A 27,558-nucleotide genomic window follows, 5' to 3' on the forward strand; every position below is an offset into this window, starting at 1 on the left:
ATCGTTTGTTTATCTGTAGTTATGGTGCGTATACAAATACGTATAGTGTACTATTATAACGTCCGATGGTTTTATTGTGTAAATAATTTTCGGACGGGACGTCAGAGATGTGAAAATACCAAACATTTATACAAATATATTTCCTTTCTTTTCGTAACGAAGTGGTGTGAGAATTTCAGTCAGCCTCACTTGCTTCATCCGGCGAATGATAATTATACGCATAGTCGCCGTCTTCGTGGTAGCCGCATCCACCCAGCGCTTTTTTCTCGTTTTACCGTTGCGCTTTCACTTTACGCCCCGCTCAAACCGTAAATGACATTCACTCGCGCTCTCCCTCGCCGTCGTTACCGCGTTAATGCGGCCCCCTCCATCCGACAGCCACGCATTAAACTGTTGTGTTTCGTACAATATTTATAAGAGTCGGGGTGGGTATATATGCATGCGTAGGCAAGTATAATATTATATAGTATTGTGTGTGTGTGTGTGTGTGTGGTGTGTGTGTGTGTGTGTGTGTGTGTGTACTCGTAACAACCGCCGAGTAAAAAGTTGCACACTGCTAATATTATATATATATATACCACCTGGTGGTCTGTACTCTGTATACCTGAGATTACGTAACACCGTTTTATTATTATTATTATCATCATTAAATAAACTTTTTTCTTACAATAATAAAACACGAAACCTGCTGCCGAATTGACGGCGGGTGGTGTATTATTATGTATATATAATATTTATGTAGTTATAATAGTAGATAGGCAAGTATGCGCATCTATATATATATATATTTAAGCAAATATATACACGTAGCCAGTATTCACGGTAACGGTATATTTTTCTTCTGCTTAATACCGTTTTAGAAAGTAGTAGTCGACGAGACTTTTTTATTTAATTTTATATTTTGATTGCATTGATATGTGCCTTGTACGACTGCAGCAGCGTTTTTGTTACAATATTTTGTCTATTGTTATCGTCGATCCGATAGTGTGTGTGTGTAGTGTGTATGTACTAGAGTTTATGTATATGTATATATGAGTGTGTGTGTGTAAACTCAGCCACTCTGAGAATAAGGCTCTGGTTATAACAGTTATCAAAGCAAATTTACAATAAATTGACAATATTACGGGGTTTTCGTCTAGTAATCTACTAGAAAAACTAAGAGATAAAAAATAGTAGGTATTCGGAAAAATTTGTTATAATAAATGTAAATTGTGCGTTGTGCCGTTGAGAGCATATTATAGTTATACGAACCACTTCTAAAATAAATTAAATTATATTGCTTTTCGTGTAATATAATTAGCATATTATAATTACATCGAATAATTTTATGTACCACGAAAACACAAATATATTAGTGGGCATTCAAGTTGGGAAGTTTATCAATTCAAACTGTCTTACAAAGCCCATTGGCCATAACTTTATACTCTACCGTCGTAGGTTTTATGTGGGTATAGGTATTCATAGGTTTTTTCAGCAATTTTCTTTTTGCCCCGCGATAAGTACATTAACACCGATCGATTGTCCTTGGTGGCGGTCCGGCATCGACGACTTTTACCCCTTTTTCCTACTACCCACCCTTACCTCACCTATTCAACTTAGGTCATCACCCCGGAAAACCTTAGAATCCACCCACAACTCCTATATATAATACATATATATATACATAATAACATCGTATATTATGCGTCATGATGGAGGTTTGATAATCTGATAAGTGATAGGTCAACCTCAACTTGATTAGTGGATTGTTTTCTACAATATCGGGTGGTCAGACAAAAGAAAAAAAATGCTTTTTGGGTATATTTAAAAGTTAAAATTAATAACAATACATTAGTTAACAATAATTATGGATTTTAACGTTATGTGCTTAATCTTAAATTGAAGAAGAGCAAAGTATAAAATATGCTTACCTTTCATAAAAGTTGCAGTGGACCGAATTAAATACAAAAGGAATAGGTAAAGGTACGCATGTAATAATATGTATTTTACGCTGTCACGTATTTATTCCGCTCTGTAGTATTTCCGGGATATATATATATATATTATTTTTATTATTGCGACGATTATACGATTAGGAAGAGCGATGGCGATTCTCACAAATCCGCTATAATATCCGGTTTCCGGGTGATCGACTTTATAATATAATATTTAAGTGCCCGGGGGTAAGGCGTAGTCGTGCAGCGCAGGCAAACGTCAAATGTATTTAATATCATATTCCTCGGCCGTCCAAGTCCCTATCTAAAGCGTATATGTGTATGTTTGCGATGTAATACAAACAATTTAAGCAGAAAATAAACCTATCGATAACGTAACGGTTTTGAACACGAATGCAATGTTCCTCTATATAATTATATATCGTTATTAAAATACATCGTATAATTCGTATTATACTGCGGTAGCGATAACGGAGAATGAGAAAAAAAATAGCTAAATAATACTAATTACATGAGAATATTATGTATTGCAATATATACAAACTGCACTGCAATTACAATAATATTATTGTGTACGATTGAGTTGCCAGTGCATGTAAATCCTTCAGGTTAAACGAATCAAATTTGAACCAAATGAATGTTTTAATAATATTTTATAATATAATATTACATAAGTTTCATCTCACATCGCCGCGCCTCTCGTTTCGGGTAAACATATTTTATTACTATATAGTAGGTAGGTAGTACGCTCGCCGTAATTCGACAACGACGACGTAAATAATTACGCGCTCGTTTTATTCCGCGAAACGCACCAGTCGGATTTCCGCGATCCACTCTCGCATATTACTCCACAACATTTATTGCACGCGAATCGCCAAAACAATAATACTCAATACGTGTTGATGGTACAAAGCCGGTGGAGGTAGGAAGCAGAGATTTAGAGTCGTTTCGTCGCGTTCAATACACGTTAAATAATATCATTTCCACCCGTTGTACGGTATAATATAATATTGTAATACTTTAGTTCTGAAACAGAACATTGGACGGTGCCGTGTTGCACAGATCGTCCCCACATTAATGCATTATAACAACAGCAATTATTATAATTATCACAATAATATGATAATGATTATTATAATAATAATCATAATAATATGATTGTTGCAGTGGCGCCATGCGTATACACTTATATATTCAACTAAGACTTGCACGATTTTCCATATACTTTTTCTATATATGTATCGTTATCTTTCTCGGCGGTTAAAATTTAGTATAGCCGTCGTTTTCAGAATCTAAATCCTCTCCTCTATTTAGATCAGGATTTTTTAACAAAGTTTATGTAGATCTCGGTTATCCTTATCGTGAAGCATATTCAACAAACTCGCATACTACTGGAATATTTTGTTTTACTTTATTTAATCGTTTCTTAGATAGAACTATAGAGTAGATATAGAAGACTAATATCCTTCAATAAATCCAAAAGGAAATTGTTAATAATTGTTTGATGAAGTTCCGTTGTTAGCACCTATGTTATTAGTTATTACACAGTTTCTAGATGATTACCCCGTATAAGTTTTTCTTGAAATTTATAAGACACCTAAACTACATTGCTCCATCTCTTAAGATTACAGTGATTGGAAATCTGTTTTCACTTACGAGATCTATTTTAAGGTAATAGGTTCAAATTGGGCATAATCAATAGTGATATTCGTATTGTAAATACCTTTCATAAAATTATTGTTTTTAGACAATCTTTATGGAACGTGATTTTAAACTCGAATATGATTTGTGAGGCATGATCGGCGACGATCGTATACTCGCGAGTCACGTATCTCAATAAGTAAATATGAATAGTAATTATATTGAAATACGATGCAAGCGATACACGTTAATTCCTGAGCCGGTCCAACAATTATACGATATAATTGTATCCCGATAACAATTTGTATCTATTACATTATATGTTTTTATTGTATTATAACATTTATTAGATATTAGTGGTCGTGGTCGTATCTCTATGTCTTACAATATTATAAAGTTAACGTAATTTAACTATGAAGTATTAGTGCATTAACTTTAATAAATCGTAATAGTCGTATACTATAATGTGGCATATAATTATCATTCATATTTTTTTATTCTGTATATTTAGGTATGCAAAATTAATACTAAATCAAATAATATCGTAGCGCTAAATTTTGATATTACAAGACAATCAATTTATAGTTAACTCGAATATTTCTATCCTCCTAACGTATAAATAAAATAATTGAACGGAAAATAATGTTTTTACATATAGGGACGGAATTGGTATATATATTTCGTTCTTTATTTTCTTTCAAGTTGATCATTTATATGACTTTTAAAAACAATTTTTTGTTGAAGTATATAATGCATTTTTTTACAATCTTAAGTATTTCAAATGTATTTTTTATTTACATCGCAGTTAAAAATTAATATATATAATTATTTTTCCGGTAGTTATACGAGTAGGTATACATTTTTGATACTTGAATTGTATAACCATTTAAGAATACATTTAAATGTTCTCTAACATAAAATTATCAACAAAAAATAATTTGTTTTAACACATTTTTTGTTAACTATTTTTAATTTGGTAAATTGTGCATAGTGTACTTAAAATTAAAATATTAATAAAAACTAAAACGAATACGACAATTTAATGAAATACAAATACTTGACCGATTTTTACAGATGTAATCGACATACAAACGAATCTCTTATATGCTTGGCGTTTGCCTAACATTGAATTTGACTGGTTATTTTTAAAATAAATATTTAACAGTATTATGAATATTTATTGGGGTCTATATAAAACGTAGTTGTATATATTGATATAATAGTTCAATCACAAAAATGATTACATTTGTTTGTACAAGAAGCAATTGGCCATTATTTCAGAATTTCAATATAACAGTGTTTGCTATTTACTTAAAAAAAAAATGAATGTAAGAGTAGTTCACTAAAACGATTTTTTTCTTCGACACAAAAGCGCAGAAATATTATTTTCTGCACTGCCGGACCGCGGAGTGATTTTAATTAAAAAAAGTTATTTCTATAAACCCACATTAAATTACTAATACCGCTACATCATAACAACGAGTTAGGTTTTGATCGGGTTTATTTTTTCACATCGCGAATAATATAATATGATGATTTACCCGTCCACTCGATTCATGGGGTTAGGTGTGTTTAAACAGTAGATCTATACGACAACATATTATTTTGTAGAAATTTGAATCATATTGTACATGTATTTTTGTATAAAATATGTGACTGAACACCTAAACATCCCCCCCTGCACCTGTCTACGCCACTGCCCATCAGTCGTAATAGTTTGTCATCATCGGGAATACAAATTATGATGTTAAAGTACTTATGTGCATTATAACATTGGCTTATCGCCTGATGCATAGGATATCTATTTATTATTGTTATATACACCTACGACGGATACACTGCAATATTATGTATCGTACACGTACTACATCGTCAACGTGCGTGGAAATGCAGCTTATCAAACGGATAAACGGTTCGAATGTAATAATAATATTTTTTTATCAACATAAACATATTATTATGATTATCGGAATAGTCTTTCGCACGCCCACCCCGTGATCGCCGCCGCCGCCGCAGGATTTATCGCGTGTTCGCGCAAATTGTACCTATAACACATAAATTATGCATGTACATAACGTTGTTATTATTATTATTATTATTATGTTTTGCTGTATATAACGTACATTATATTAGTATTATCATAATGTAATAGTATATAAATACGTATATACCATGATATTCTTTTTGAGGTATACTGGGCCGGACGGGTACCTATATAAAAAGTACATTTACGTATACGACAGGCCGCACAGGCGTTTTCGAACCGTCAATTTTGTTTTTTTATTTCGCGTAGCACATCACGCATAGCCCCGATGTCTGATAATAATATTGTATAGACTCTACGATGAAAGGCGATGTTTCCAACTCTATAGACAAGCGTTTTTTTTTTTTTGCATTATTGGTAAAATAAATTAAAAAACGTTTTTGTATAATACGTCGAAGTGCCTATTCTTAAAATTCATGTCCTTCAATATTTTACCATAAAACATAATAACATATATATAATGGTTTTTTGGGTGTTCTGTACTTCAATCCATATCGAAATGGAACCATTAGTGGGATCGAAAAGAGCCTTAAGTGTAATGCCGGCAGACTGGCCTAGGGGATAAAAGACAGTGTATAAGTAGTACGAGGAGTGTGTACGTACAACCCCGCGTAGTTACACCATTACGACTTTAATTCGAAAATCGCCGAATTGACCAAAAAAAAAAATGAGCCTTACGTGAAAAAAAACCGATCACCCTGTATATATTTACTGCCTATACAATAATATTACGTGAGACACCATCACTCCGTCGTCGTCATAGTTATTTGGAGTGCACTTCCAACGACAGGCCGTCACTAGTCACTACATTCGCGTATGTACATAATAATATGATTATTATAATGTACAGTTGTGCGTTGTGTGGCAGCAGCTTTATAGCACTGCTACTGCAACGGTGTGCTTTTTGTGTTGGCGCACGACGGCGGTCGAGTGACACGTCGGTCGGCCGCTGATTGAAAATAATAAAAAAAAAAAAAAAAACAATATTATTTTAGCACTCGGACACGAGTTTTACGCGGGCGACGGTTTTCTTTTCGCTCGGTTCTATTATTATTTTCGTATGTACCTATTATAATGTTGTTATTATTATTACTATTATTATTGCGTATACAGCCCGACACGCCGATTAATGAACCGTTCGCGGCGAGCCGAGCACCGAATACGCCGAAAACTTCCATGTCGATAATAATAATAATAATAATAATAATATGTATTTTCGTACCGCTGCATACGGTAGCCGTCGTCGTCGCGGTGGTTCACACATCACAACCGTCACAGACAGCTAACACATTAGGTGTATTATAAAATCGGAAAATACGACTTACAGTATTACAGAATATGTAACTTTAATTCAAGATACATATAATGTGCCTAATATAATCGTATAAAGTATTAAACCAAACCTTTGACTGTATAAAGCATATATGTATCGATGATAAAATTATGTGTACTTCGTGTATGACACTAAGTACAATTAAAGTGCAATACAACGTGAAATTCAAAGGCAGCATTAAGAAATGCGTAGTCCTACGTGAACAATCGTGTTTTAATCCTATTTTAATAGTACATTATAATAATATTATGATAGATTTTATTGTTACATAGATCGTACCTGCAATCACGGATTGTGTGATTTTTGGGAGGTTAGGTTTCACGATCGGGTTCGTATGTGTAATGGGCACTATATGTATGGAGATACGACAACAATTATTATATATTACATGTTATAGTTTAATAAATATAATCTTGACCTTATGGCTTATAGAATCTGTATGTTTATTTTGGAGGAGTACTATCAATTTACTATCATTAATTGAATTATGGAAAAAGAGTTATGAAGCATGAGAATCTATATGGAAACGTCGAACGTGTATTTAGATCAGGTCCCGATAGTATATATTTATACACCAACACTATACTAGACATAAATTTATTATCATTGGATCGTACTTATACTTATATGGCTACGAAGGCTACGTGCTTTTATATATTTTTGGGGAGGGGGGACTGGACGAGTAATGTGGGCATGTGGCAATCGTATCCGACCACCATTTGTTTCTAAAGAGTTTTGACAACTTTAAACTTTGGTTTAATTTATTATTATAGACAAAAGTAATTTCTTTGATCTCCAGACTCTAACACTCTGTTCTCTATAAAACAAATAATAAAATAGTGTTTATTTAAGAAAAGTTTTTCATACACTCCTAGAGAAATTGTTAGGTTTTACTTGTCTTACAAAATATTGTTTGTGTTTGGTTGTAATGGTTCTCGGAAGTAAAAAAAAAATCTAAAAGTTCCGTGTGAGACTTTTCTATAACTATTACCTATTTTTATGTTTCAAGTATAGTTTTAGAAAAGTTTTGAAATCATAGGAATAGAATCAAAATCAAAGAAAAGATGCAACCATGCAGGAGTATGTTTTTTTTAACAATACACTGAACGTGTTTATGTATATTTATTATTACTACAGTGGGACTTGTGTAGACCATTTTGGGCGATAGTGATTTGTATGTATATGGATTGTGTGATCCATTGACACTGGAATTTTTCATTTCATTATTGGACTTTAGCTATTCAATACTTTATTGTAGACTGTAGCAATATCAATTTGTCTAATGTATTTCTGGTCACCTCACACATGTGTGCATATTATTATACCCACATACCTACCATTTATACGATTATGTAATACGACAATGACTACAACGAAACTACAATAATATAATTATATTATAACGTTAAAATATCGATGACAGCTGTAGTCTCGGCACTACTGCGGCCGCCGATTTTTTTCGAGTATTGTCGACGTTTGTAAAAGTCGATTTTCTCTTTCTCCCATGGGAAAACGGAATTATTATTACGGAGATTGTAATTATTGTCGTGTCAAGTATTCACAAAGCTATAAAAATCCGATTCGATCGCGGCGGCCGCGCATTATATAACTCGCTCGCACAACAATGTACACCTCTATACGTACACGACGATTCTAATCGTTCGCGCAGTCTTTATTCGTTAGAAAATAATAATAATAATACAAACAACACTGTTGCGGGCGGCGCGGAATTATGTAAGTCTGCGGAACTCGGACCGCGGGTAGGTACACACGGGCTGCATTATTGCATTCGCGGCGAGTCGGCGGCGGCAACGATATAAAACACGTACGTAATGTATATCGTAGGTACGTATTGCGTACACCACGTCAATATCGTATTATTTTAATACGCCTCGTTACACAGGAGTCCGCCGTCTCTCCGTTATGTCCGGTCGCTAAACGCGTTGTACAGTTACGCGCGGCGCGTTCGCAGTCGCGGCGTACACGACTATGATTTTTAACAGTATTTTGCAGTTTTACCCGTCTAGAGAACGGGAACCCGCGAAAACGTTTGTTTTTCGATTTCACGACGACCCGACGACGAACGGACGCGAACGATTTATATTGTAAAATTTATACTATTATTATTATTATCATCATCGTGCTCTCGTACACACCTATTACGTGTGTACGCCGATGCAACGATGATATACACACAGTAGCAGCGCATTACGCACACGCATGTGCATATTATCACCGTTACAATATTATAATCGTGTAATTATTATCGATATTATTTATTAGGAATTTTCGCCTCACTAAAATAATAATATAATAATGGTAACGATAACGACGACGACGACGACGACGACGATGTGTGTTCGACGTGGTTGTACACGCACACACGCACACACACACGTCCGTCGTCCACGCAGTAGAAAGTGAAGTTAATAATAACTACGTACGTTTAACCGCAATTATATAATAAAATCGAGCGCGCGCAAACTCCATCCGGTTGTTGTACGCCGCGTACCGGTGCGGCGGCGGCGGCGGCGGGTCGACGGAGCGTTTTTCTCTCTCCGCCGTCCCCGGCCGGTCGTTCCGTCTCGCTCGCTCACTCTCTCTCCGTCGCCGCCTCGCACATCGTATTTCGCGCGAGATAGCGGTTTCGCAGAACTGCAACGACCGAGTGCCGGCGGTTTCCCGTTATATAAATTATACATATATACATCCACTTGACGTTACGTTACGACCGTATTACCGTATTACCGTATTACCGTATTATATTATTATTATTATATCGCCGTGGCGTTTTATTTCCCGTTTCTTTCGCGCGGCCCGGTTCGAAATTCTCGCAAAAACAAAAAAACCGTGAAACGACAGAAAAACGAAAACGTCGACGCTCCCGACGGACGGTTCGATTCTATACACTCCCGCGAGCGTCATGTTTTTTTATCATCGTCGCGGTAGTACGCCGTCGGTCGCGCGCGGCGTAGGTACGGCAAACGAAACGAAAAAAATTTCCTATCGGCGGCGGCGGCATAGGTGCAGCACCGCCGCCGCCGCCGCCGCCACCGACATCGCGGCATGTGTGTTTGTGCGCGCGTACGAATAATGGGTATGAATATATACCCACACACGCGCACACACGTTGTGTATTATAATAGTGTTGCGCGGCGGCGGCGGTTTCGTCGTCGTCGTCGGCCGCGCGGAAACACTATCGCGCGCGCGACCGCCGCCAGCAACGAAAAGTCATTGGCCTCTCGCTCGCGCAAATACACACGCACGCACACACACACACACACACACACACACGCACACACACTCGAACTGTGCGGCGGTGCGTTGTGCCGCGCCGAAAACGGCCGATGTGCCGTTGTTCCACCACTACACTACTTCTACTATTAGTCAGTAGTAGTACTACACCATGACTACTACACTACTACTACTACTACTATTACTACTACTACTACTACCACCGTGTGTGTACTGTCGTCCGTGACGACGACGACGACGGGTGGGTGGCGGTGTATTTTGCGCAACAAAAACCGCCGCCACAGCGTTTATTATTATTATTATTATTATAACAATAATATATCATATCATAATACCTAATATCGTGTTATTACATCGCGCTCATTTGTGCGCGCGCGCTCGTCGCGATCGAGCTCGTAGTGCAAAAGTCGTCGTCGTCGCGTTTTCATTTGTCATTTTTTTTTTTTCAAACGATAATCGGACGGGTTTTGTTGTGGTGCACACGCGCCTAGTAGCTTTTTTTTTTACTTTTCACCGGAGAACGACCGAAAAAGGTCTCGGAAACGAAATAAATATATACATCGTTTCACGTCGTCGCGATTGCCAATAACCGCGACACATCAATAACCCTTTTCGACGACGACTTAGAATCCCAAAGACTGTGTGTGTGTATTTAATTTACGGTAACGTCCTCGCCGCCGCGCGGAGACGCACGTACGGTCAAAAACGACAGCGGCGGCGGCGGCATGCACCGATGTACTTTTACCGCGCGCTACCACACGACTTGTTCCCTCCGCCGCCCCACGCGTACATGGCCATCACCGCCACCGCGGTAGTGGTGCAGTCGCCGCCGCCGCCGCTAACACTACTGACCTACTTTCTATTGCGGCGGCGGCGTATACTTTTTCGTTTTTTTTTTTATTTATTTTTTCTCTATTCTTTCCACATTATACGTAGCACGCCGCACTCGTCGCGGCAGCAGTCGTCGTTTTACTCGCGCGGCGCACACCTTAACACACACGTATTATACCTACTACAGATATTATCATTTTTAAATATGTGGTTTATGGTAATAAATAATCACTCACAATTTATAAAATATTAAGCACTATATTACTGTGATATGTATGTACAAGAATGAAATATAACAAACAAATACCAATTACGCGTACAATATTACTGCGAACTGAACAACACGGTAAGTCGCGATACGTAGTCACTGACGGAATGAAAATTGAGCATCTGATCAGCTGGTATTTATAGGCTCCGCTTTGTTCTAGAACATCCCCGAGTATACTCTAGCGAGACCATCGTGGAATATTCTAGAACATGGGTTTTTCCTATTGTACGCTGTCGACATCGTAAATAATTGGGCGGCTCGTTGTGTTGTTCACGTCGCCACATCACCCCCCTACCAGTGATGGAGTCAGCAGGAACTTATTTGAAGACGTTCGGGGAAATGGACTCTTCTACCGGAACGCGTTTTCCTGTCTTTTGTTTCTGGTGTCGGTTCTTCTGTTTTTGGTTCCTTATTTGCGATAGATTCGGGTGTGGCATGTTTCATGTTTCTGGAGCTAACCTCCTCGTGTATGTCATCAGCAATTATGTAGGCTGGTTTCAGTCTATCAATAGTCACTGTTATCTTTTTCCCTTTCACGTCAATGCAGAAGGTTTTCCGATTGCGACTTACAACTGGGTATGGGCCGTCGTACGGCATTTGTAGACAGTTTTTCGGTCCATCATGACGAATAAACACTTGTTTGGAGGTGGCGAGGTCCTTAAATATGAAATTTTTTTTTCTCCGTGGCAGGTTCCATTTACCGGTTGTATCTGGCGAATCTGGTGTCGAAGATCCTTGATGAACTCTGCTGCGTTCTCAAACTTAGCGTCATCTGATCTTGTTGAGAGAAATTCACCAGGTAGACGAAGTGGTTCTCCGAATACAAGTTCTGCGGATGTGGACTTCAGATCCTCGCGCCAAGCTGCTCGTATGCCTAATAAGACTGTTGGGAGTATTTCAGTCCACCGTTTGTTCTGGTGACATTTGATAGCGGCCTTAAGCTGTCGATGGCTTCGTTCTACCATACCGTTTGCTGAAGGGTGGTAGGCCGTAGTCCTAAGGTGATTTGTACCAGTCAAATATCCTAGATACTTGAAAAGGTTTGATTCGAATTGTCTCCCTTGATCAGTCGTTATAATAAGAGGTGTACCAAATCTTGAAATCCAATGTGTATAAAATGCTCGGGCGACAGTCTCTGCTTCTTGGTTCTCCAAAGGTATCACTTCCGGCCATCGAGTAAATCTATCGATACACGTAAGGCAGTAGCGGAATCCTTCTGAATATGGCATAATGATGAGGTCTAAATGTACATGTTCGAATCTTTGTGATGGTTGAGGAAATGAACCAAGTGGTGCTGAAACATGACGTGTTATTTTAGCTCGTTGACACTCGATGCATGCTCGGGCCCATTGTTTACAGTCCTTGTTGATAGAAGGCCATACAAACCGTTGTGTTACCAATTTGGTAGTGGCTTTTATGCCTGGATGTGAAAGACGATGGACAGTATTAAAAGCAGCACGTCGAAAAGTTTTTGTAATGAAAGGTCGGGCGGTTGGTGTCATAGTGTCGCAAAACACAGGAACATCCATGCCGGGCATTTGAATTTGCTTAAGCTGTAGTCCAGTGTCACTCCGTAAATACGTTTTTAATTCGTCGTCTTCTTGTTGAGATTTAGCCAGGGCAGTATAATCCAGTGTATCCGAAAGAACTTCCACTCGAGAGAGAGCGTCGGCCACGATGTTCTGTTTACCTGGCACATATCTTATGTCTGTAGTAAACTGTGAGATATAATCTAGGTGACGAAATTGGCGTGGTGAGCACTTTTCAAGTTTCTGCTGAAAGGCGAAAGTGATGGGTTTGTGGTCAGTGAAAATGGTAAAATTGCGAGTTTCTACCATGTGTCGAAAATGTTTGACAGCAAGATAGATAGCAAGGAGTTCACGATCGTAGGCTCCGTATTTAGATTCAGTTACTGAAAGTTTTTTTGAAAAGAATGCGAGAGGCTGCCATCCCTTGTTGACGAATTGTTGGAGAGTCGCGCCCACTGCGGTGTCAGAAGCATCACTTACAATGGCCAATGGTGCATTGTCGCGAGGATGAGCAAGTAACGTGGCTGAGGCAAGTTTTTCTTTACAATTTTCGAAAGCAGCAGTAGCTTCAGGTGTCCAGTTGATAGGAGTTTTGCCTTTGAGATTGGGAACCAGTAAGACGTTCAATGGTGCTTGTGCTTCTGAAGCTCCGGGTATAAAACGTCGATAGAAGTTTATCATACCCAGGAACTGTCGTAACCCTTTTGCTGATGTCGGTTTCTTGTATTTCAAGATGTCGTCGATTCTGTCAGGTAAAGGACGTGTGCCATCTGTGGAAATAAGGTAACCTAGGAATTTGACTTCTTTTTGTCCGAAAACGCACTTGGAAGGGTTGATTACTAGAGAGTATTCACGTAACCGATTGAAAATGATCTGTAAGTGCTTGATATGTTCTTCTTCAGAAGTAGAAGCTACCAGTATATCATCGATATAACTGAAACAAAACTCAAGTCCACGGAGTACTTCGTCAATAAAACGTTGGAACGTCTGAGCTGCGTTTCTGAGTCCGAAAGACATAAAAGGAAACTCGAAAAGTCCAAATGGTGTTATTATGGCCGTTTTATTGATATCTTCCTCTGCTACAGGAATTTGATTATAGGCTCTTACCAGATCGATTGTTGAGAAAATGTTTTTTCCGTGAAGGAAGTGTGTGAAATCCTGGATGTGACGAACTGGGTAGCGGTCTGGGATAGTTCGAGTATTAAGTGCACGATAATCTCCACAGAGTCGCCATGCGTCCGTAGTGTTCTTTGAAACCAGGTGGAGTGGTGAAGACCAAGGGCTTTTAGAAGGTCGAGCTATACCCAAATTTAGCATAGTCTCAAACTCCTTTTTGGCTCCCTTGAGTTTGTCAGGGGCTAGACGCCTTGGTTTACACGCGACGGGAGATCCTGGTGTCGTCTGGATGTAATGTTTGGTGTTGTGTTTGATGTCCTTGATTACTCCAACAGGTCGGGTTATCTCAGGATACTCCTGTAATAAGTCATGGTACCTTGTCGTTCCGACAACTGTTTTGATGGATTGTATGTCGCATTTCGCAGCTTGACCCTGTACAGTGAGTTGCGTGAGACCGTCCAAGAGACGTTGATTACGTATATCTACCAGAAGATTATAATGGTTTAAAAAATCCACACCAATGATAGGCTTGGATACATCCGCGACCACAAATCTCCAAGTGAAAACTCGACGAAGTCCGAAATCAAGAGCAAGTGTAATAGTTCCGTACGTAGCAATGGTCGTCCCGTTGGCTGCTGATAGGGAGTAGTCCGATTTATCTCGTTGACCTTGAACCACACTGCGTGGGTATACACATAAATCGGCTCCAGTGTCAATAAGAAATTGTATTCGTGAGACACGATCGGTTAGAAATAGGCGGCGTGGAAATGGCATTGGCTCACTGGCCGCCATCAGTGATTGCCTTTCTAGTTTTCCGACTTATATGTACATGGCTTTACACATTTCTGGGAGTTGGATCCAAAACGCCAGTGATACCAACAGATTCCATTGACACCGTGTGAATTACGACTTCGTGATCGAGATCTTGAACGATGGGCACTAGGATCGGGGCTTCGCCCACGTGCAGGACGGGTGTTGATCTCAGCGATTTCTTTTCTCAGCGCCGTGATTTCCTGATTAATCCCTAGCGCTAGCTGTGAAAGCTTAAGATTTAACGTAGCTTCCAGAGTACTACTCACAGTTGATTCCGCGATCTGAGGTAGCATAGGACCAGACGCGTCTGCAATATTATCTGCGTGTGCTGCGAGGTCCTCGAGTTTGCAGTCCTTGACGATCGCCAGCGCTACCTGAATACTTTTCGGTAGTCGGCCCATCCACAGCGTTTTTAACAGTGTTTCCGGAATGGAGGTGTCAGCTAGGCTTTGAAGATGGCGTAAAAATTGCGATGGTTTTCTATCACCCATTTCGACCCGTTCCAATAGTTGGCGAGTTTTTTCTTCTTGGGATGCGCTGAGACGTTTGACCAATTCTTGTTTAATTTTTACGTACCTGTTTTCCGATGGTGGTGCCATTATGATATCTTTCACTTCAACCGCATATTTGGGTGGTAATGCGCCGACAACATACCCAAATTTCGTACTGTCGATCTTGATACCTGCGCTGGCAAAACTTCCCTCGACCATGGCGAACCAAAGTTCAGGATCCGACGAAATGAACTCGGGAATTTTCACCGCGACTCTGGCTACTGACGATTCATTGTTTTCCATCACGTCGAGGTCACCAATTTGTGGTTTATGGTAATAAATAATCACTCACAATTTATAAAATATTAAGCACTATATTACTGTGATATGTATGTACAAGAATGAAATATAACAAACAAATACCAATTACGCGTACAATATTACTGCGAACTGAACAACACGGTAAGTCGCGATACGTAGTCACTGACGGAATGAAAATTGAGCATCTGATCAGCTGGTATTTATAGGCTCCGCTTTGTTCTAGAACATCCCCGAGTATACTCTAGCGAGACCATCGTGGAATATTCTAGAACATGGGTTTTTCCTATTGTACGCTGTCGACATCGTAAATAATTTGGGCGGCTCGTTGTGTATTGTTCACGTCGCCACAAATATATTTATCGTCATTATATTGCAATAATAATCATTATAATATACTTCTTATATTTTTCATTACAATATTATTATTATTTCGAACACGACTGGAATATTATTACTGGATACCGGTATATAGTGGTAACGCTCGCGCGCCGGAAAGGGTTTACGGTCCGGCCGGACAACGCGCGCGCCCGGATTAACGGTATTTTAATGGGTACGATCTGATACGCTTGTATGTGTATTGTAAATTATTATAATATACACAATATTATAATGTTATAATATTCTATGGAGTAGGTAAAAATATTAATACGCACTTTGGTGAGCACTAACAACGACGGCGTACGAGAGTATAATAATATCCGTATACCGAGTCGTAAACTTATACGAACGGCTGTTTTACGACGACGTCTATCCGTCCGGCGAAAAGCGAACGGTCGCGGGTCCCGAATATTGCGTGTAGGTACCTATATAGATATATTATATAAATAATATATTATTTCGGACTACGCGATCGCGGTCGCGCGCGCGCGCGCCCGAGAGAGTTCGTATTTAAACTTTTCGGCTATTTCCGGCGACCGTTGACGATAACGTCTGTGTGGCGGCATTCGTTCGTTCGCGCGGCTCGCGTATTAATATATAATATATATATATATTTATTTTTTTTTCGCAATCGTCGTCGTCGTGTCGTGTACGACGGTGCCCGCCGCAGTACAATAATATCACGATCGTATATCGCGTTCCGCATCTCGACGCGATTAGGTAATATCTCTTCGTTTTGTTCTCGTCGTCCACGTTTGTCCCGCAGAGCTCGTTTTCGATTCGTTTTTCTCCCGATCGTTTTTTATACGTTTACCCAACGTCCAACCGCACGTTAATTAATAACGACGACGACGACAACGACGACAATAACAACACAGTAGTTATTTTATTTATTATTATTATTATTATTATTATTATCGTTAAAATAGTGTTATCGTGTTCGTCTATCCGGTTCGCAATCCGACGACGGCGGCGCGCGTTGTACGGCCTAGCGGGCTGGCGTCGTCGTCTCGCGGAGTCTATTTTCGTCGTCGCGCGGTTTACGCCGTTTTTACAATAATACTACGTTCGAGATATTATAATGTTATATTATGTTACGCGTCGCGCGCGCACAATACGCAATAGTACACATCGCATAATTTATCATTATTATATTATTATTATTATAAGTTTATAATAATAATATACAAAGCAGTAATCGTCGTCGTACATATAGTGTACGCGTGTATGTGTGTCTGTGTTGTTGGTAACGATCCGGCCGCCGCCGTTGGCCCTGTAGGTCGTTGAACTCCGCGGCCGGCCAGCTGACTATACTATACTATATAATACGGCTATATGACTAGGACGACGACGACGACGACGACGGTGCTTTGTGGTGGTACCGTTGGCTGTTTTTTTATTATTATTATTTTTTTTTCCGAGTACGAATATCACGCGAGAATATCGTACACAAATCAGAAACAAAAAAAAAAAAACATAACAACGCGAAACAAACGGGAAAACTACGCGGCGCCCGCCGCGACAGTGCAGGTTTTAAAAAAAAGCTTTTCGTTCGATTTGTAACATCCACTAATGACATACTCCCCCCCCCTCGAGCTTCCACATAAGTCGCGCGTAATATTAATAAAATATAATAATAATGTATATATTATTTTAAATTCGTCGTCAACACTTGTATCGCTTCACCTCTCGGTGGTGACGGATAATTTGCGCGGTGTAAAATCGATTTCGTTAAATACGACGGCGGCGGCAACTATGACGACGTCATGCATATAATAATAATAATAATGTGATATAAAACCACTCGTATGAAGTCGTCGTCGTCGTCGTCGTCGTTGTCAATATATATAAAAATTTTCTTCTGTTCGGTACAATAATAATAATAATAATAATGATAATAATAATAATTTATATATACGCGCCAGTTCACTCTTGTGCGAGTGTGTGTCTGTGTGTGTTGTACATTATATATATAAAAATAAATAAAATATACAACAATATTCAGCAAACAACAAGGTCGTTGAACCTCTGTAGTGTGCGGCGCGAACGCGTATTACGTCGATCGCTTCGCTCGGCCGCGAGCCGCCGCCGTCTTTTACGTCTCGCGCGCTCGCGACGTGCTTGTGCCGGAGAGCGTTTTTTTTTTTTTTCATAAACTCGGAGAATCGGTAGTTTTTTTTTCTGAATAAAAAACGAAAAAAAAAAATCTCGAGATAACGGCGCGGCGAACGATGAATATCGCGCGATGTGATGATGATATTTTGCTGGCGGCGGCGGCGGCGGCGGGTACTTACGACGCACATGACAGCTCAGTCGTCGTCTGCCGTCGCGATAATGTCGTCGGAGTCGACGAACGATAATAATAATAATAATATCCTTACATAATAATAATAATAATAATTATTGTTATTTTGTATTGTACGCGCACAGGTACGCCGCCGCCGTCGTCGTCGTCGTATCGGCCGTTCCGATACATATATTACAATATATTATTATTATGTGTACGATAATAATAATAATAATATATCATAAATCATAATAATATATATATTATTATTTATTGTAATGTATGCGCGCCGAGTGTATCGCAACATTACATTTATAATATATACGGATATATATTATGTTATTCACACAAAGGGAGTGGACCGGCGGCGGGGAAGGGGATACGGGGGGGGGGTAGGGGGGCTAGGATTAGAGTGTGTCTGCGTATGACCTTACGCGCGGCGTACGGTTGACCGATTATCATCGTCGTGCGTATACAGGGCGATACCTGTCCGCTGACGCGTTTCGGTGCGAATCGTTTGCGAAAACGTCTCGTCGTCGTCACACGCGTATCCGACGTGCAGTCCTATCGCGTTATATAATATTATTATAATATATTATGATATCTGCCAATAATAACGTATCGCAAATATATTATGTTGCGCACGGTATCGCGACGTCCGCTAGGCGACGCGGGAGATTCGGACGCGATGACGACGACGACGACGATGACGGTCGTACGTCGTCGTCGTCGTCGTCGGACGATCGAACGAAAGTTCGTTGGATCTTTAGAAAAAAATGTCACGATAAAGACGACGACTTTTTTACCCGTCCCACGCGAATACACTCAATGACAATAATAATATACGACGTGATGAGCTAATCGTTTTTGTCCTTTTCTCGTGTTTCAGCTCAAATCGAGATCATACCGTGCAAAGTGTGCGGCGACAAGTCCAGCGGCGTCCACTACGGCGTGATCACGTGCGAGGGCTGCAAGGGATTCTTCCGGCGGTCGCAGTCGTCCGTGGTCAACTATCAGTGCCCGCGCAACAAGAATTGCGTGGTGGACCGCGTGAACAGAAACCGGTGCCAGTACTGCCGGCTCCAGAAATGCCTGCGGCTGGGCATGTCCCGTGACGGTAAGTTTTGCATATATTACATTACAACCCGTATAGGTACATGGTGTGTGGTTATATAAACGCGAGTGATGTGTTTGCAGTGTGTGTGTACGACGACAATTATTTAATTACGACGCGTTGTATAATGCGGTGCTACCGGTACCGCGTGACGAACTTTGAAAATTGCTCCGGCCGGTGGCGAGCGTGTCTTATCCAATGTCCTTTTTACCATCACTCCTGTCATGTATGGGGGGGGGGGGTAGGGCGGTTGAATTCACGGGGCTTTTTTTCTTTATTTTTATCGATATACCCCACGCACCATCACCATCTGGAGATGATCCACACATCTCTGAAAAAGTCTTCAGAGGGGCGGTCGACTCTTAAATACCCCTCGTTTCGCCCATCACCGTGATGCATACTCTCGATTTGACGTTTTATCGTCGTATCGTTGTTCGTTATTATTTTAAGGCTACATCCCACGACGACGGGGTGGGAGGGTTGATCGAGGGCGAATTTGTGGGGGACAGATTTTGAAGGTCTTCGAGTTCACTCGTACGCGCCTAACCCTTTTATACGTTTATTTTAATATTGTTTCATTTATTTATACTTAATTATTAGTTAGAATACGCGACCAAAACGACTACGTAAAATAAACGATGTAACCATCACGAGAACGTTTCGAATTTGGTCAATTGTATTATATTATTATGTATTCCATACTTATATATCTATACATAGCTCGACGCGTATAATATATTATTATAATTTCCTGTGCTTTTTGTAAAACGCGATTTGTGTAATGGCGATGTCGGCGCTGGGGTTAAACACACAATCGAGTCAATAACCTACTCTCGACCCGGGGTGTCAACGCAACCAAACATACACGAACGCCTACGCATTCACCGACGTCTCATCTAGTGGGCGCGCACATTATCGTTATAATATCGGTGTAACCATTACCATCCAGTAGTGCAATAAATATACTCGATGCTATACTTAGCCCCGCCGTCACACTGACGACAGATATTTGTTTGAACATTTTCAAAAGCACAATCGCAATGTTATTTTTACACTGTTTATGACACATTGTTCTACAAAATGTATTGTATTGGTTCGACCGACTACCTGCTGTGACGTGTACGATATTAGTATATTACAGAAGATTTGCTACGTTGGCGCTATAATAAATGCATATCGATCGAAATCGTGTTGTGTAATAAATTCGAATCGTCACAGTTGTGGTACAGTCGTGCGCTGACATAAATCACATATAAAAATGCAATAAATGCGATGCTGAAAATCGATGGCTCGACCAGGGAGGTCTACGGATCTTGACGACCCCTTCCTACCATTAAAGTCGTATAAAATAATTTTATAAGCGTATATCTACTGAGTTTATAGGTATATACATCAAACAAAGTATTGAATCCTGTCTTTGAGGGTAAGGGGTGAACTCGAATAAACTCTGTGGGAGTACTTAACACATCGATAACCCTCTGCGGGCATAAAAAATAAATAAATACGTATTCCAACGATGGAAGTTAAATTAAACGATATCCAATGTAGATCACGACCCGTCGTCCGTGCATTGTATTTTGCACTGTATTGCACGCCCGTACAACGACCGCACGAATGATATTAATGTGATTTTTATGTAATATTATTATAATATACGTCCGTTTTTGTTTTCCGGGCATTGCTCGTGTACAGCGGTGAAATTCGGGCGCATGAGCAAGAAACAGCGCGAAAAGGTCGAAGACGAAGTGCGCTTCCACAGGGCCCAGATGCGTTCGTCAGCAGCAGCCGCGGCCGCGGCCGCTGCTGCGGCGGTGGCCGCGCAGACCACGGCCATCGACTGCTGTTCGACCACGACCGGCGGCGGCAACGGCGGTACCGCGGCCGTGGCCGCTGACTCGTCAGTGTTCGACCACGACCAGCACGGACAGCACGGACACGGGCAGCAGCAGCAACAGCAGATGCCCTCCAGCACTGCCGATCACGGGCTACGCATACACCAATTACACAGCGGGGGCGGACATCTCTCGCAACACCACCATCAGCAACAGCAGCAGCAACAACAGCAGCAACAGCAGCAACTACAGCAACAGCAACAGCAACAACAGCACCCGCAGCACCAGCTACACGGTCAGCAGCAACAGTTCAACATCAACAGCAACGTGCAGCACGCTTACGCGGCCGCCGCAGCAGCAGCCGCCGCAGCAGCAGCGGCCGCCGCGGCCGGCGGTGGCGTCAACGGAGCCAACGGTGGCACGGGAGTCGGGTGAGTACAGAGTACCTATGTGCATTATTGTTATCGTTTGAGACGAATGCGATGTCGCGAGGCCAAAATGTTCTTATTTTCGCGGTCAGGCAAACGGGTTCGGTTATACTGGTGTTCGTCGTATACTGCTGCAGTGGCGTCGGTCACAGCGAAATAAATATAATGTTTTAAATTCGCGATCGATGCTATCCGTCGGTGAGCGATTCGAAAAATAAAAACCGCGGTAGTATCTGTATGAGAACATTTTGGTACAACATATTATTGTGGTTATTACTATTATAATATCACGACATCGTGTATAATATAAACACGTTTCACTCATGTCAACTTTGACGTTCGCAGATATGGAGGAGGCGGTTACAACAGCAACGGTGGATCGAACGCAGCCGCAGCAGCCGCATCTCTGGTGGTGGACACGTTCGCGGCGTACGCGGCTGCAGCCACCTCGTCGGCGGTGCAGTCCGGCGCTAACGGTTCCGTGCCGCCACCATACGACACGGCGGCAACGAGCAGCAACTACGTGGCCGACAGCACGACACCGGCGGCGTCCAGCACGACACCGTCGACGGCCGCGGCCACGTCCACCTACGGCGGTGACATGGAAGTGTCGTCTGTGGCGGCTGTCGCGTCCGGAGCACAGGACAACTTAATGGCCGGCGTTTCCGGTTCTACGGCTGCCGTTTCTTCGGGTCAGTATGTACAACAAACGCTAACACGAGAAGTATAGGTACCTACGACCTACGTATGTAACGATCACGACATGTAGCATGATTAGTTTTGAGGTTAGAACGAAATGTCCACTGTGAGAATCATAATTTCTTCATCGTTTATCTCAAATGCGAATATGACATTGTCAACGTCAATTTCATTAATTAAAAATCCTTTTTTTCAAAAAAAAAAAAAAAAACGCATTACCAATAAGTTGTATAGAGTAAATAATTATTCAAGCATACTAATTTTCAAAATGCACATCAACCAAACAGTTTTTTGTTTCTCCTGAAAATTTCGCTAAATCCGAGATTGACCATGATCGTTTTAAGTGACAATAATCAAATAAATATATAAAAACATATTTTGTTCTTTTAAAACACGTTGAGTCGTAGGTTAGCTCTCTGACTTTGTGCACACACTTTCATAGAGCACCACAGTGTAGTAGTGCTCGTATAACGCGGTTACATCTTGGTGGCTCAATAATAATAATAATCGTATGTATATTTGTGTGTTTAACGTTTTTGTGTGTTTACTGATTTCAGCAGCAGACGCCGTCCAGATCAGCGAGCTACTGAGCAAAACCATAGCCGACGCTCACGCCCGTACGTGTTTCTACACTCTCGACCAGATACACGACGGCATGTACCGAACGGCTACCATGGCGGCGGCCAACAAGGCGACAGCCGACAAATTGATAATGTACAAAACCATGGTAAGTTGTCGTTGGCTATAACTGTGTATGATATTATGTACTGTCAGTGGATGGGCTGGGTTGGGAGTGTTGAAAATCGGAACTTTCCGGCTTATAACGTTATATATATATATATATATATAATTAATGTACTACAACGTGAATGCAAAGTTCAAGAGATGGTCTGTGACGTTGTAAATTTATGGCTTTTAAGACTGTTACGTCATCGTGCTCGTAATTCAAAAATATCTTGCATGTTTGATTTTATTGGAAAATTATCTATATTTAAATCAAAAATATGAAATCGTTATTAATTTCTCCCTGTTAGTCTAGATGAATTTTATTTTAAAAATCCATAGAGCGTTTTATTAGAAATCGGCCAACTCTAATGATAGATTGAGTTTTGGCAGACATAATATATAAATATATATAATTAAAACAGTGTCGGCGAAACAAATGAAATATCATGATAATAAACTACGTATATAACAAGTTTAAATTATAAATTAATTTCACTTAAATATATTTATTCAGTGTTTAAACTGTTTTCATACCAATTTTTATTAACTAAATATAAAAACAATTTTGATTCAATTAATTAAATTACATTTTGAATATGTTTAAACTTCTAATACCAAACAAATGCTTGACTCGAGGTTAAAATACATGACATTAGAACACATGACACGCTCTACTATATAGGCTAAGTAGGCCCTCAGTGGTTTATTCTACTCGCGCTGTCTCAAAGACAAAAGTCAAGAAGGGTTAAAACCATTCAAACCTCACACTGACTAAATTTTAATATTATATAGGAAAACCCACTTGCATTATTTTTCAGGCAGAATAGCACTCTAGTAGATAAAGTTCAGTAATAGGTTTATCAATTAAAAAAGAAAGAACTTTAAAGAAATCAATTTTGGAATTAACTTAATTAATTATTTAAATTAACACTTGTTTTTAATAAACTTTGTAATTGTTATTTATATACATATATTTAAATTTTATAAAATTGTTGCTGTTTTTATCTCGACAAATATTAATTTTGAAGTCGTGTATATTTTTAAGCCAATATAAATATTTTATTTAAGCCTGTCTCAAAACGATATTTCTTAGATTTTTGTTCATATTATATAATATTATAATTTAACATGACTTATTATTATACATAATGTTTAAGTGTTTATACTCTATGGTGTTGAAAATATTATCAATTATAAGCTATGCACGACGTACATCATAATAGTAATTAATTTTGAAAATTTGTAATTTTAGCCTCATGAAGAGCTGTGGTTGGAGTGCGCGCAAAAATTAACGTCCGTCATCCAGCAGATTATAGAGTTTGCCAAAATGGTGCCCGGATTCATGAAACTATCGCAAGACGATCAGATCGTGTTACTTAAAGCGGGTAAGTTGCACATTGGTTATGAGTGGTACATATGTTTAAATATTACATGGACCAGCGGAATAATCTTAACAGCGGGACGCGTACAAGATTGAGTCTGTCCGGATAAAGCGGAAACAATCTTGCTGAAGCTGTTTCCTGCCTTTGATGTTTAATCGTATGGTTATAAAGTCAAACGCAACCCACACAGCTTTAGCGGGAGTATATATTATGTCTTATAAACATTTCAACATACGGCATTCGAAAAAAATCTTTGGCGAAATACTAAATTACTTTTGCCGTAAAATAAAATAGCTTCGCAACGGATATTTTAAAATTAATACATGGTTACTTTTCTTATGTCAATAATTTTCTGCCAGTCTCATCTATAGATCATATATGTTTCATATAATATATCTATGCCGGTGATAAACACTGGCAATCGTATCATTTGTGAAACTAATATCTCCGATGTCCCAACAGGAAGTTTCGAGTTAGCAGTGCTGAGGATGTCCAGACACTACGACTTACACCGGGACTGTGTCTACTACGCAGACGCCTTACTTCCTGCTGACGCGTTTTACACGCAAGATGCGGTCGAAAAGAAACTGGTCTCGTTGGCTTTCGAAGTGAGCCGTTCCGTTGCTTCGTTGAAACTTACTGAAACCGAGCTAGCCTTGTACTCGGCCGTCGTGTTGCTTTCGCCAGGTTGGTAGTTTGCGTAAACGATAATACATATTATGTTATAAGTTTATTGTATTATTAACACTGTAGAATGTAGATGAATATAATGAACTAGATTGCAGAGCTAGTATTAGCGTATTCATGTATTTAAGAATATGACTTTTACCTATCACGCATAACTACTGGAATATTCCCTGACATATACTACCGGTTTGGAATCTGATTAAATAAATGAGATTTTGATGGGTGAAGGGTATATCTATATCTCCATATCTCTATAGGACTTGTCGATAAACAATTTGGATCCATTTTTATACAATCTAAGTTACTTTATATCTTTATAATGGTCGATCGCAGACATTTCATAGTTGATACACTTTTCTTGTAATTTATTATTATACATTTAATTTGAATAATCTCACCAATAAATTTCAATGACCGCTGTCGACAATAGTTGTTTGTATTTTTATGGCCTCGTAATGGAATAATGTATTCTCATTATATATTTATTATATCATGAAGCCACTATAATATGCTTAAATAGTTCCAAAGATATTCTCAGCTTCAGCTAGCTTTAAAATAGCAACGTTTCCGAATTTCCTGGGAGTGTTATATACATTTTTATATTGACTGTAAGTTTCACAGAAGTTTTACACAAAATAAATTGACAAATATTTACCTTTATTCCCCACAATATTACCACATTCAAGACTAGTGTGTTTTTACTTCTTATCACAAGTCAGCGATCTAGTTTGTTGTGTGGCTTTATATACCTATAACCGTTTAGTAACATTTTCACATGAAAATTATTTTATTTGACGATTGCATTTTGTCACAGATCGGCAAGGCTTGAAAGGCACTGTGGAAATTGGTCGTCTTAGACAAGCTATTCTGCGAGCTCTACGTATGGAGCTCGATCATAGAACTGCGGGTGGCAAAACTGCAGCCACCGTCGATCTACAACACCAGCAACAGCATCACCAACAGCAGCAACAGCAGCAGAATCAAGTGTGCGATGCTCTCATACAAAAGATCCCGATACTGAGGTGAGAACTTATTGTTATACAATTTAGGCTAAAGCTAGAGTTAAAATAGATAAACTATGATCATGTATCATGTATAATAACACTTCAAATACATAATATGTAGAGTTAGATTGTACATTAAATTTAATTTTACAAAATTGTTCTGAGCTTATGCATTAAAAGACGTGAAATTAACTTCGGCTTCGTGTTTTAATGTCACTAATTGGTATTAAGTGTAACAGTGTAAGAAATGTATAAGTATTATATTAATAATTAATAATATATTAAATTTATAAGACATAACAAATAATTGCATAATTCAATACTAACATAAATAAAAACAAATAAACAAAGCATCAAGTTTTTTCTCATACTCCATCATTAATAATTAAATCCACTTTACCCAGTTACCTACTGATATATTATTTTAAAATTACGCATCAATTCAAAAATTAAATTAGTTACCTTTCATTACAGCATAACAAATTATTTCTCAATACAGCATCATCGTTCCACTAAAAAGTTTATTAAAATTAAATATTTTTATGCATATTTCTAGTTAATTATATCTAGGTATTTATGAGGGTACCTTTAGTAAAAGTTGAAATATGTTTTGTATAAATTTGTTGTGGTAGAATAAATTATAAGCTTTATTATTTTGGCTACAAATTTCTTAACTTTAGTCACTCCTTCTTCATAAAACTTTTAATTAATATTATTAATTTGTTGTCGATATATAAAGTTACTCTCAGATCGACGAATTTAATATTTCTTGTAAATAAACTTCACTTAATTATGAAAGAGCAAAATAAATTTATCTAGAAAGCAGCCGCCTCGCCCTTTTATGACAACATCGAAATGTCAGCATTCTTTACAAAATATTTATCAGTGAGCTAGAAAATTGTGATTGATTTTGATTTTTTTCACGTGGTTGTGGTTTAAATGTTTACTCGTACAATTTGCACGCGAACAGAGTGTAATCGACTGAATAAAACATTTTCGTCTATATTCTACTACTAGAACAGATAAATAGCAGCAACGATGCCATACGTACCGCCGTAGGTCGGAAATACGATTTGTTTAGAATTTCAAATATACAGTTGAGCGCGTAGATGGTTATTCAATACATATTACATATATATTATATATTATATATATAGTGTGAAAGGAGCGGGTGATTATATTAAGGCTATTACATCCACCACTGGAAATGCCAAATATTACCGCCCCGTATATGAATCAAATTTCCGCCTTGTAGATACGTGTCAGCTTAACCCACCCGCCGTGCCACTGCTTGTGCGATAAATACGAGTTTTGCTGCGGTAGTCACAGAAGTACGCAGAAATAGGAATACCGAATATGTTTCTAACATTTCCAATAATAAAAATTCATCATATTTTGAGTGCTGAATTTATGGTGTAGGTACGTGGTGCGTGGGTTTATTCTTT

General features: G+C 39.1%; 1 protein-coding gene across 4 annotated transcripts in view; it reads left to right on the plus strand.

The window, feature by feature from the left end:
* LOC126552837 (probable nuclear hormone receptor HR3) overlaps positions 1-27,558 on the plus strand; it is a 78,462-nt gene that overhangs the window by 46,142 nt on the left and 4,762 nt on the right. For 3 of the 4 annotated variants that reach the window (XM_050207874.1, XM_050207873.1, XM_050207871.1), the window contains exons 2-8: positions 19,131-19,358; positions 21,048-21,618; positions 21,961-22,307; positions 22,872-23,041; positions 24,293-24,425; positions 24,885-25,109; positions 25,924-26,131. In XM_050207874.1, the coding sequence (XP_050063831.1) occupies positions 19,131-19,358; positions 21,048-21,618; positions 21,961-22,307; positions 22,872-23,041; positions 24,293-24,425; positions 24,885-25,109; positions 25,924-26,131 (1,882 nt within the window). The remainder of the gene's footprint in view (positions 1-19,130; positions 19,359-21,047; positions 21,619-21,960; positions 22,308-22,871; positions 23,042-24,292; positions 24,426-24,884; positions 25,110-25,923; positions 26,132-27,558) is intronic. The other variant, XM_050207872.1, reaches the window with a different exon arrangement.

This window comes from Aphis gossypii, chromosome X (assembly GCF_020184175.1).
Source record: "Aphis gossypii isolate Hap1 chromosome X, ASM2018417v2, whole genome shotgun sequence".
NCBI lineage: Eukaryota > Metazoa > Arthropoda > Insecta > Hemiptera > Aphididae > Aphis > Aphis gossypii.